General features: G+C 36.6%; 1 protein-coding gene across 1 annotated transcript; it reads left to right on the forward strand.

Annotated features, from left to right (window-relative positions):
- Positions 1-2,303: 2,303 nt before the first annotated feature.
- Positions 2,304-3,320, forward strand: LOC129280327 (allatostatin-A receptor-like). The gene has a single exon (XM_054916362.2). It carries the CDS (start codon positions 2,304-2,306, stop codon positions 3,318-3,320), a length of 1,017 nt encoding a protein of 338 aa, XP_054772337.2.
- Positions 3,321-13,809: the final 10,489 nt, after the last annotated feature.

The raw sequence follows: 13,809 nt of genomic DNA on the forward strand, positions 1-13,809 counted from the left end.
TTAAAGATTCACTGTTAATCAGTTGAAGGTGCAAAGTTGAACCTATTTTTCTTAGTGTGGTATGACCTTATAACTTTACTTACAAAATAATAATCATTTCCCAGAGAATATGAAGTTATTGGAAGTTCGGCAATATTTGTATACCGTCATGATAATGCATTAGCATTAGATTAGGTGGGTCGATGATGCCGTGTTGCCTCTTTCCTTTTTTTTCTCGTCTTATAACATGAAATCAATTACATATTTTCATATGTGTAACAAAAAAACCCATGATTGTAACATAATGTCAGCAGGGAATATCAAAAATTATTTTTAATGCATTAGTGTGAATATGACATCGTCAGCTCTATCATGGTATATTCACGAGGACATCATATGACTGCACGTTTCACCAAAATAATCCAAAATTTCCATTTTGATGACTGTTTTATTGCTCATCCAATTTTGATAAATGTTCATATTCGTTTGTCTGATTTGACACTATCTATTCAAATCACATAATAATCTTCTTGGAGTCTCAATTTAATGTGTTCTGGCGTGCTGCTTGTCATGCTTGTAGGCAACGTTTTCGTTTCAATTATAAAAATGGAGGTTTATCAATGAGGGTGAAATAGGTTTTCTTGATAACACTCATGTTACAGGAAGCGTACATAATTATAAACGAAATTAAAGTATATTTTTCGTTACCATGGGTTCGCAGAGTGTTAAGAGAACGCCTTTTTATAAACTCAATGAGGATATAATATGGTAAACTTAGTTATCATGGTGATAGAGGCCCATGTCTTATGATTTCAATGTGATACATGATATCAAAACGAAATTGATACCTAACTTGAATCGAAATAATAATTACACACAAGGCACGACAGTTTTGATTTTTTATTGGTCGTTGCACTCAACAAATTATTTTTTTCGAATAAGAACTTACGATAAGAAAAAAAAATGCAGGCCAGTGCGTTTTGTTTCCTAATATTATCAAGCTTTAGCAATTGCAACGGAGACGAGATTCTACAAACTGCCCGTCAAATCACAATGAAGAGCTTCATGAGGTCTTTGTCGAAAACTGGTGAGCCGGGACAGCAGATCGCCCCAAGATCATGAAGATTCGGTGCTCACGAAAAAATGCAAATATGTTGTTTGTCCAGAGTCCATGGACGAAACTAATGGTTTGATTCACTAATTTTAGACAAATAATTATTGGTTGATTGTCATGCAGGTTATTTGCACAATTTGCCACTCTCCACCCAGGTGTTAAATGGGTACCCGGTAGGATGCGAAAGCCTATGTAGTATGCTTAGCAATTGAGTCTTGGAACTCTTGTTGGAATGCTCCCCAGGGAGTGGAGAAGGTGCATACATTGTATGCGGGCATGCAAGGATCCGATGACCGGGGTAATAATATATCTGTAAAGCGCTTACAGGGACGTCGTTCCGATGTGTTAAGCGCTATATAAATGCGGATTAGTATTATTTATTATTATTTGACAATACATTGTCTATGTTCTTGAATCCGTCATGCGCAGTGGAAACGAAAGCTCCCTATGTTTTTTTTTTTCGAATATGAACTTATGACAAAAAACCCAAAACATAACAGTGTAGGAATATGCGTTCTGCTTCTTAATAATGTATAATAACGAATGAGTAAAAACGAAGAAAGGAAATGACAACATGAAATCAATATTGATGATAAAAATCCTTTTTGCAAGATCATAACCGAGACAATGCGAGAGGTAGAATGTATCAACACTTGCATTGATTCAATTGAATCAATTCCCATTAAATCAAGTGTTCTAATGAAAGCTTTTAATAGCTGATTGGTCCTTATCAAATTCCTTTCGATTTTATGGACGCATAAAATATGCCAAATTAACGATTTAGAAATTCATCAGACAACCTGAAAAGCGAGATTGAGTTTTTATTGACACTCATCGTAGTATATTGCCTGTTACATGATTCTCTATATGGCTATAATAAAAAACCGTATTGTTTAACTTACTCTTTATTACCCATCACTACTTACAATTTGCTTGATAACACCACTCGTCTTATAGCTGGATGTATGAAGAGCATGTCTTCAGGTGTTTTTTTTTTTATAAAATGCAAAATCTCGCTCGGTTTCTCATTGGTATCTCATTGGTTTGATTCCTTGCATTGTCTGATATGAAAGTTGTTCGAGTTCGTTCATGGATCTAAAACACCTATACCATCGAAGGTAGACACATACACCCGTCTTGATCTGGATTCATTAATTGTTCATACACAGCATTTCTTAGCACTGAATTAGCACTAAACAAACTAATCGAAATGGAAAATTTCACGAACTGTACAGATTTTGAAGTAGATGGCAAATGGCGCGCTCGCGGAAAGCCTTTCGAATGGTTTGATGGTTTCGTCTGTTTCCTCGTTCTTATTGGCATCATCGGAAACTCTCTCGTCATCTACATCAAGCACCGACTGAGTCGCACCCAGGTTACCCCAATCAACCGCCTCGTCGTCTGTCTGGCTGTGGCGGATCTTCTAACCGCAGTTTTCATCTTGCCCTTACCGGAGTACGAGAACCTACCGCGAAGTCCTTGGGCAGAATTCTACTGTCACGTCATAGAATCGAGGTTCTTCCTCTGGGTTTCCTTCAGAGCGTCCGTCTATACCCTTACCGTGATTGCCATCGAACGGTTCTTGGCAATAGTTCACCCCTTCATCTACAGAGCACGGGTTCATAACCGCAACGTCAAGTACACGATCGCCGCCATATGGATTATCCCATTGGTTCTTCGATTTCCGCAGCTCTTGTGGAATGTAGTCGGACCGTGTGGACGATGTGACTTTGTATACCGGTCCCGCAGCTCTGCAGTAGTCTACACCATTGTCCTCTTTGTTGTGGAGTTCGTCTGTCCACTGATCATCATGGTGTATACTAGTATCAAGATCATAATAATGTTGAGACGGGAACGGTTTCACCATGCGGATACTATTGATCCTTCCAGGAGCCGACGGCCGACGCAACTCCAAGCAATTCAACGTCGTTTCACTATCATGTTCATCTTCATCTGTGCGACGTTCATGCTCCTCTGGACTCCCGACCAACTCGGCATCTTTCTTTACCGCTTGGGCGTATTCTCCCGGGCTTACACCGAGCAGGTCTACCAACAAGTCTTCTTGAAATTGTCATTCCTGAACGGTGCCACCACCAACCCAATCATCTACTCGATATGTCTGCCTGTTTTTCGTCGGGCTGTGAAAGAGGTGGTGACGTGTCGGAGGACGTCTGACAGGACCCAGGCGCAGATGATGGAAATGACCACGACACCGTCTCCTGTGTAAAACCCCCGTCACGCCGGGGTTAAAGGGAATTTTCGCACTAACTTCGCAGACGCCTTCTGGAACAAAGAGATTCTATTGTCAAAAGCCCTTCAATTAAAAAGTAGTCTTTGTCGAAAATCGGTAAATCAAACCACCAGCGTCGTCCTGAACTCTGGATAAACGGCATATTTGCAGTTTTTCGTCTGGTGCGAATCCTTGGACCATCTGCTGTCCCTCGATCGGTCCACCAACTTCCGACAAAAACCTCAGCTGTCCATTGTGTTTTGAGTTCCATTTTCAATAGATTTACTGCAGAAACCGTCCTCGTTGCAATAGCGAAATCTCCCTAATAACGAATACACAAATTCTATTACCAAATTGAACCGTTACGATTCAGTAGCTTTATATGTTATTGAAAATATGGTATGACAAGTAACGGACCAAGTTACATCTGCAGGGGTCACCTTGTCCTAAACCATACGAAATCGCATAAAGATGAATCCATAGGCATAGTTAGGAGTCCATTTTGGAATATGTTGGCTCAGTGGTAGACCGTCTGCCTCGTGAACTGCTGGTCGTGGATTCGATCCCCGGCCGAGTCATACCACAGACATGTATAAAAATGACGTTTGAGAAGGGTAATTTAGGTTGTGCAGTGCTGCCGGGAGAACCGTTCATTAGAGTTGAATTGGCTACTCTAGGTAAATAAAAATTAATAAAGCTATTATTATCATCATTATTCTGTTATCATTGTCATTGTTAAGCAAATGTTAATATGCATAATGATGTTTTAAGGTTATGTTTAATGATGTATTAAGGTTCAATATAATTGTTTTTTTTATTCTTTATCTCTCTCTTTAACTTTCTCATAATACCTTTTAGAGTGCTAAGAGACTTAATAATAATAATAATAATAATAATAATAACGTTTTATTTACCCAGGGTATCCCCAGGGAAGTGTTATAACACTTCCCTGGTATCCCCTTCAGTTAGGAAACTGCTCTACCAGCGGGCCTCGCATAACATAGTAATGTTTTAATTACCCTTCTCCAATCTAAATGCTGAGCGCCTAGCAAGAAGGCAGAAGGTCCCACTTTTATAAGTCTTTGGTATGACTCAGCCGAGGATCGAACCCACGACCTCCCGTTCATGAGGCGGACGCTCTACTACTGAGCCAACATGACTTAACTGTAATATGCGCTATATAATACTTAAACATTATTATTATGACTGTCGAATGATTTTGTTTACAATTATTTCTAAAGTCATATTTAGAAAACATATATCATATGCGTTTCAGGATATTACTTGAATAAGTGATATGATAATAATTAGTGATATTCATGCAATAATGATAATGAAATGTGAACATGGTGAATGAAACTTAAATTATAGTCACTTCTCCGTTTACAATAATTGTATCAGTGTTTTAATAGATCCAAAGCAAATTTTCCGAAACTGAATCCAAAATTTCCCGAAATTCATAGACATTTCCTAAAATTTTCAAGTTTGATTTTAACAAAAATCCGGCAATAACACAGCGAGCCTAAATTTGGTCCAAGTGACAAAAATCGAGGAATTTAACATTTTTTTGGTCACGCCCTCTTTAAAAAAAAAAAACGAAATGCGACCGCGGAGCGAAAGCGAAAAATATTGAGCTACTATCGAGGTAAACATGATAAACATATAACATGAATATTAAAAGTAATGTTCAATTGTTTGATTGTAATTTTCGGATTACCCTGAATTACCTGGATTTTTTCATTACCCGAAAATTATCAGACAATGATCCGGATTACCCGGCATTCGGGTAATTTCCTTCAAAGTGGAAACACTGAATTGTATTTTGTCAGTTGAAGGGGTACCCAGGGCTGAAAATTAATTTTAATATTTTGATTAAATAGCGTAAAATTCACCGAGCAAAATGCAAAAAAAATCATCACAATTTGATTACAAATAACAAAGTTATTGAATTTTTAAAGGTCAAGTCCACCCCACAAAAATGTTGATTTGGATAAATAGAGAAAAATCAAACTAGCAAAATGCTGAAAATTTCATCAAAATCGAATGTAAAATAAGAAAGTTATGATATTTTAAAGTTTTGCTTACTTTTCACAAAACAGTGATATGCACAACTCAAATGGGACAGTCGATGATGTCCCTCACTCACTATTTATTTTGTTTTTTATTGTTTGAATTATACAATATTTCATTTTTTAATAGATTTGAAAATAAGGACCAACTTGACTGAATCATATAGTATTAAACAATGCTCATTCCACATGTTCAGGGAGAAATTAATCGTTGTTCACAGGACAATGAGGAGAAAAATAGGACATTCCCTATTTTATATAATAAAATACAAAAGAAATAGTGAGTGTGTGATGTCATCAGTCCCCTCATTTATATACCGACCAGGGTGTGAATATAACTGTTTTGTGAAATCAAGCGAAACTTAAACATGTCATAGCTTTCTTATTTTACATCCGATTTTGATGAATTTTTCAGTGTTATGCTTGTTGAATTTTTCTCTTTTTATTCAAATCAAGTTTTTGTTGGGGTGGACTTGTCCTTTAAACATGTCATAGCTTTCTTTTTTTACATCCGATTTTGATGAATTTCTCAGTGTTATTTTTGTTAGATTTTTGTCTTTTTATTCAAATCAACTTTTTATAGGGGTGGGCTTGTACTTTAATAATATCGGGAAGTTTACTCCATAGTTTAGGGACTGAATATTGAAATGCTCTTTTCCCAGTATGAAATTGTATTAACATTGAGGGGATGAATATCTTTCTGAAAATCGTACCATAAGATTATCATAGCTCCCTAATCGTACTGAATTTGAACGAATGTAATGTCATTTGTCTTTTGATACTATTTACATAATTTAGGGACTATGATACTATCAATAATATGATGGCAGCCTTATTCATTCATTTTGTCAAATATTTCGTGTAAATTCTTGCCAAACTATTGACTTTTGTGATCTTTTCCTAATAGTAACATGATATATTATATCACTTTTGTTATTTTGTTTGATTTACCGTATATATTATGCTTCTTTCATATGTGTTTACTTTTTATTGTATATATGGACCCCACGGAAGAACAGTATTGTCATGCCGACTAAACTGAATATGGGCTATCCATCCGATTTGCTTTTTTTATACGGAAAATGAATACTATACTATACTATATACATAGGATGATTTTGTAAATATGCTGCTGAATTTTTTAATATGTCACAAAGCACAAAGTACGCGTAAATGTACGGTCTTTATATACTAGTAAGATTATGCAGTGCGTATAAAAAAAACGGGAGAGATTTGAAAAGTCTATAAAATCTTTGTTTCAAATTATGATCTCTATATTTTGGTGTCAATAGGTGCTCAGGTCTTATCCTTCAAATGCCATCAAAATAATTTAGTTTTGTTCATGCTTGAGCGAACACGGAATGTTTTTGTCTGGGGTTAATAAGGAGGCTTGCGCCAAAAAGGCATAAAATGATAAATATGATGGTCGGACTTTTTGCTTATCAGCAGAAATCCTCTTTACCTTTTCATTATCTTTGCCATAATTTTCGAATTATGCGGTCAAAATTCGTTTCCAAATTTACTTATTTGCTTGAATAGTTCTGTTGTTCGTTTTTAGTTTGTTCTCTTTCTGCTTTGAATATTCCTTCTCTAAGCAAAACCAATTTTTTTTCAACCGAAGTATGGGAGAGCGTCAATTTTTTGTTTCAAATCCTTTCATTGTGTGCTACAAAGGTTATGGTGCCTTTGAACAGTGGCAGACTGATGGGTGGGGGATCGGAGTGCCCAACCCCCCTCCAAAAAAAAAAAAAAAAAAAATCATGACCAAGAAAAAAGTGAAAAGGAAAATCACAGAAAACATAGAAAGCGAAATATTATATCATTTTCTGAATATTTGTCAAAATCACAAAATTTGATATTTTAATAAAAAAGTGGAAATGTTTTGCTTGCTCGATTCACAACCTTTTAATACATTTTACCCGATCTGCCTTATCTTGCTCCTTCAAGATCGACGCAATAGGCTACACCATTGCCATTGAAAGACATGAATCCTTTCCTGTTTGTCTTGCCAAGCACATAATTAAACTTGAAGGATTCAATAACCCCTTGAAAATAGGATTCATGTCTTTTATATGTACCATAACATAATTTGTTTCACATAATAAAAGGATTTGAATAATTACAAATTCTCCCAATTAATAATGCAAATCTTCTTACTTGGGTTGACAAAAAGTATTTTTTTCTTACTTATGAAGGAAAATTCAAAGGTAAAAGAAGTTTAAATTAAAAAAAAAAAAATTCAGGTAAATAAATAAATTTGTAAATGAAATTTGACAGCATAATTTGAAAATTATGGCAAAGATAATGAAAAGATTAAGAGGAAGTCTGCTGATAGGCCAAAAGTGTAATCATCAAATTTCTCATTTCTGCCATTTTGGCGCAAGCCTCTTTGAACCCCCGACAAAAACGTCCCATGGTCGCTCAAGCATGAACAACATATATTTTTTTTTAATTGCATTTTAAAGATGAGATATCAGAGCATCTATTAACATCAAAATATAGATATAATAATTTGAAACAAATTTTTTATAGACTTTTCAAAACTGTCCCGTTTTTTTTATACGCACTGTAGTTGTGACAGAAACGTTTGAGAAAAGAAAATAACTTCCGATGAAAGTCTACTTACATTTACAAGATTATCTTCGACATGTTCGATGAATCATGCGAGGTATGCTGATTTAATCATTTAAAATGATTAATCGTTTGCAATGAGAAAAATCAAGAGATTTGTTTACCAACCATACACCATTTAAAGAAAAATAATGTAATCAATTTTTAATTAATAGTTTCTAATAAAATCATGTATTAGGTAATGTGAAAGTTCTTCTGTACATCAGCACATCATAAAAAACATATAGTTTCATACCACGATTTACAGTGTTACAGTTTGCCATCAGTGTAATTATTTAGTATTAGAATTAAGAAATAGAGCGATCCATGCAAAGAATTGTAAATATTTTTGTGATTTTGATGATTTAATTTTAATAAAAACTTAAACATACATATAAAAAAGAACTGTAAATAATTTTGTAGAGTCCTGCCGTTCCGGGGGAAGGGGTTCTGACTCTCTTTGAATGCTTAAAAGGACCATAAAAAGGGATCATAATGACCAAGGGTCGTCTCTCTTGTGGACTTTAAGCGTTAGGGGCACTTTTCTTAGGTAAAAAGGGGCACTGATACGAGAAAGGGCACCTACAAGAAGGCAAAGGCGTACGTGCTAATGTCATAAAACGGGTCTTTCTCAGGTATGAAGGGGCGCAGAATATGAGGGGCACTTTTCTTAGGTTAAAGGGGCACTGATTCGAGATCAAAGGGCATCTATAAGAAGGCAAGGGGCACTTGCTCACACATAAAACATGTTCTTCTCGGGTGTGACGGGCACAGAACACGTCCTTGAGGGGCACTTTTCTCGGGTAAAAGGGGTGCTGATTCGAGAAAGGGCACTTTTTTATGGGACGCGTACTTGCTCACACATAAAACGGGGTCTTCTCTGATGAAAGGGCGGTGCAAAACATGGGGCATTTTTTTTTGGTACAGATTGGCACTGATACGAGTAATGGTACTTGAAAGGGACACAGAACACGTTTGAGAGGGGGCATTTTTCAAAGACTGGCACTTACGAGAAAGGGCACTTGGTAACACCTAAAATGGGTCCTCATCAGGCGAGGGGGCAGGGGCGTCGCGAAGCCTTTTCCAGTCGGGGGTGTGGAGGCCCTGATTACCGACAAATATCGGTACTGAAATCCGACGACCATGAGTCATGGTAAAGTTCTTCTTTATCCTCAGTCACATTTTCTTTTGTCATACCCAGTGATAGACCCGGCTTTCATGAATAGAAGGAGGGGGGGGGGGGATAAATATTTTCATTTATATTTTCTCCGTCGCGGCCGCCAAAATTTTTTTAAGGGGGTTTTCCTAACTAAATTTCAATTCTGAGAAACAAGATGAGGTAATTCATGTGTCCTGAATATAAGTTACCATGCGAGCGCGAGCGCAAATTTTTTGATATTTTACATATTTAGACCTGGAAAAAGAACAATTTGAGCAGCTTTTATAATCATCAACTAGATGCGCATCTATCCATGCGAGCGCGAACCGCGAGCTGAAAATTTTAGTATACTCTCCTGCGAAAAGACTTCTTATTAATGATTCATGAATAAAAGACATATCTTACCTATTCAAAAATGCGAGCGCGAAGCGCGAGCTGAAATTTTTTATTATTCTTCCTGATCAATAGATTGTTACCATGAAGAGGATGGATGTCTCAATCGAATAATTGATGCGAGTGCGAAGCGCGAGCTGAAATTCCCGACCAGAAAACTCAACATTCTAACAACTTTTTGTATGAAACTCTTATTCAAATCAACTGAAACTTAATTAAGTGACCTGAAAAAGGACATATTAAGGACTGTAAGTTTGCAGTGACTCATGAATAGGATGCATTTCTCACCAATCAAATAGAGCGAGCGCGAAGTGAGAATGAATAAAATCTTGAGATATTCGACCAAAACTTCGACTGGTTAAGCAAGTTTTTAATAAAGAACACAGTAAATAAGCACGAGTTAAGTTTTTGAAGATTTAGAACTAAAAACAGGTCATTCGAAACAATGTAATCATAAAGAGGGTGGACATAGAACTAAGCAATTAATGCGAGCGAGAAACGCGGCGAGCTGAATATTTTTGTTTCTTTTAAGATCTGAAATTTGGACATTCAAAACACTTGTATTATGAATAATATGCGTAAGATGAAAGTTTTAATTAACGGATTTGAAAAAGCACCTGTTAATGACTGTTTGATGTGACTGTGAATGAATAAGGATCGACGGTTAACCACGTTTTTGATAAATAAAAAAAACACAGTAAACAAGCGAGCTGAGAGTAACCATGGAGAGGGTGGGCATAGAACTAAACAACCCTTGCTACCTGAAATTTAATCATTGTTAACACTTTTTGCAATCCTGAACACGATGGGGATCTAATCAAACAAGTAATGCGAGTGCGAAGCTCGAGCTGGGGTTATTGATTTTTTTATTTACAACTATAATTGGGTATTCCATGCAGTTTTTTGTAATTAGGAAAAGGGAGGATAGATGCGAACGCGAAGCGCGAGCTGAAAATTTCTGATTTTGATTTCGGATTCTCATCTGTAATTGGAAAGGCTGTGTACATTATAAGGTCTTTGGTGTATCCAAATAAACAGAATGCGAGTGCGAAGCGCGAGCTGAAAATGTTGATTACTGACCCGAAAGGGACCATTTTAAGCACTGTCCAACATGAGGGAAAGATTGTAGAGAGGATGTGGATTTCACTATACTGCGCGAGCGCGAAGCCCGAGCTGGGGTTACCTTTTTTTTTTTTTTTTTAATAGATTTATACTAAAAATTTGGCATTCCATGCAGATTTTAATCAAGAAAAGGGAAGGTATCAATAAATGATGCGAGGGGGAAGCGCGAGCTGAAATTTTTTGATAGTTTGACCCTTTTTACACGTTTTTATATTTAGAACTTACTCGGATTCTGCATCTGTAATTGGACAGGCAGTGTATCCAACAATGCGAGCGCCAGAGGCGGCGGAACATCAGGCTCGGACAATGAAAGTGGAGGGGCACCTTTTGTCTGCTAAACAATAGGTGCCCCTCCACTTTCATTGTATGAGCCTGACACTCCACTGCCTCTGGCGAGCGCGAACCGCGAGCTGAAAATTTTGATTTACTGACACGAAAGGGACCAATTTAAGCAACGTCCAACATGAAAAAAAAATGTTTAGAAGATGTGTATTTCACTATTTAATGCTGCGAGCGCGAAGCGCGAGCTGATTTTTGGGGGACTTAAACGCGAGCTGAATTTTTTGGGGACTTAAACCTTAAGCCAGGGCATACTAACCGCTGTCAGAACAGAAGTGAGAGCTGAAAACCTTTAATCTTACAACCTGAAATTTGGACATTCTAAACACTTTTTGCAATCATGAACACGATGGATATCTTATCAAGCAAGTATAATGTGAGTCCAAAGCATGAACTATTTTTTGTGTAAGATTTAGAATTAAAATGTGACATTCCATGCAGTTTTTGTAATTACGAAAAGGAAAGGTATCAATGACTGATGCGAGCACGAAGCGTGAACTATTAATATATGTATTGATATATATAATGACTTGAAATCTATAATTTTTACACCTTTTTATTAAGAACAAACTCGGATTCCGCATCGGTAACTGGACAAGCTGTAACGTATCTCAATAAACATAATGCGAGCTGATTTTTTTTACTGACCCAAAAGGGATCATTTTAAGCACTGTCCAAGAGGATATGGATTTTTCTAAATAATGATGCGAGCGCGAAGCGCGAGTTGAAATAAACTGAAGATTAGACCTAAAGCAAGGATGATAATCACTGTCGGTACAGAAGCGCGAGCTGAAAACTTTTGATATTTTTACTTTAAAAATTAAAATTTTACAAATTTTTTATTCAAAGAACAAACTCAGATACCGCATTATTTAACTGAACAAGCTGTTTAATTTAACAAACATTATGCTAGCGCGAGCTGATTTCTTTTATATACTGGCCCGAAAGCAACATAATTTTAAAGCACTGTCCAACATACACGAAAATTTGTGGAGATCGAGGACATGGATCCCATGCACATACTCGAGCGCGGTGCGCGAGCTGGATATTTGTTGAGTTAGACAATAATCTACCCCTACAAAAAGTCGATTTGAATAAAAAGAGAATTAATCCAAGAAGCATAACACTGAAAATTTCATCAAAATCGGATGTAGGATAAGAAAGTTATGACATTTTAAAGTTTCGCAGCCACGTACAAAACAGTTATGCACATCCTGGTTGGTATGCAGATGAGGAGACTGCATGATGACGTCATCCACTCACTATTTATTTTTTATTTCATTATGTGAATGAAATATTTTAATAATTTGTCCTCATTGTTAAGTGAAACAAGAATAATTTCTCCCTGAAAATGTGGAATTAGCATTGTTTAAACATGTGCTTCCGTCAAGTTGGTTCTATTGTTAAATCTGTAAAAAATGAAATATTGTAGCCTATTAACAAGTAAAGAGTGAGACATCATCGACTGCCATTTGCATGTCACTATTGAGTTTTACATAATTATAACTGTTTTGTGAAAAATAAGCGAAACTTTAAAATGTCACAACTTTCTTATTTTACATCCGATTTTGATGAAACTTTCATCGTTATGTTTGTTTGATTTTTTTTCCTATTTATTCAAATCAACATTTCCTGGGGTGGACTTAATTGACTTTTAAAACGGGACACACGTACCGTCGGTACAGAGCTCCCCACGTTCGCATATATTGCGTGAAGAAAAATCACAATTTAAATGACGATGCAATTTTACATAATTCATTCGACATTTGACACGAGGATTTGACAAAGCTAATGGATAATGAAACGCAGATTTACCAACGATATCCAGAGAAGTGATGGGGGTGTCGCACCGCTCCCCCCGGCCGCGACACCCCCCGCCCCTCCCCCCCCCCTTTAGCGACGGCCCTGCAATAGCCAAACCCCTTGCTCGTGCTATATATAGCTCTTGCCCTCAGAAACTTGCTAGCGGTTTCGAGCGGTTTACATGCAGGGGCATTTAAAAGCTAGGGTACTTTTTTCAGTGCTTCATAGGTGGAAGGGGGGCGGGGGCATGCACTGTGTCCCCCGGGCCAGGGGCGGATCCAGGAATTTCCAAAAGGAGGGGCAACTTTTTCGGAGGAAAATTTGGCAAGCAAAAAAAAAAAAAAAAAAAAAAAAAAAAGTTTTCAACCACAAATTAAAGGACAAGTCCACCCCAACAAAAAGTTGATTTGAATAAAAAAAAGAAAAATCCAACAAACATAACCCCGAAAATTTTATCAAAATCGGATGTAAAATAAGAATGTTATGACATTTCAAATTTTCGTTTAATTTCACAAAACAGTTATAGGCCTATCTATGCACATCCCGGTTGGTATGCAAATGAGGAACTGATGACATCACTCACTCACTATTTCTTTTGTATTTTATTATATGAAATATTCTCATTTTCTCCTCAGTGCATGTCCTGTGAAACAAAGTTTAATTTCTCCCTGAACATGTTGAATTACCATTACTTAACATTTTATGGTTCTCAGTCAAGTTGGTCCTTATTGTCAAATCTGCAAAAATTGAAATAATGTACCGGTATAATTCGAACAATAAAAAAAAAGAAATAGTGAGAGAGGGACATCATCATTCTCTCGTATGTGACTGAATTGTGCATGTAACTATTTTGTGAAAACTAACCGAAACTTTAAAATGTCATAATTTTCTTATTTTACAGCCGATTTTGAGGAAATTTTCAGCATTATGCCTGTCTGATTTTTCTCTATTAATTCAAATCAACATTTTTCTGAGTTGGACTTTACCTGTA

This window comes from Lytechinus pictus, chromosome 17 (genome assembly GCF_037042905.1).
Source record: "Lytechinus pictus isolate F3 Inbred chromosome 17, Lp3.0, whole genome shotgun sequence".
Lineage (NCBI taxonomy): Eukaryota > Metazoa > Echinodermata > Echinoidea > Temnopleuroida > Toxopneustidae > Lytechinus > Lytechinus pictus.

Bases quoted from the DNA above. Each gene is read 5' to 3' on its own strand.
- LOC129280327 (XM_054916362.2), top strand. From the start codon at position 2,304: ATGGAAAATTTCACGAACTGTACAGATTTTGAAGTAGATGGCAAATGG.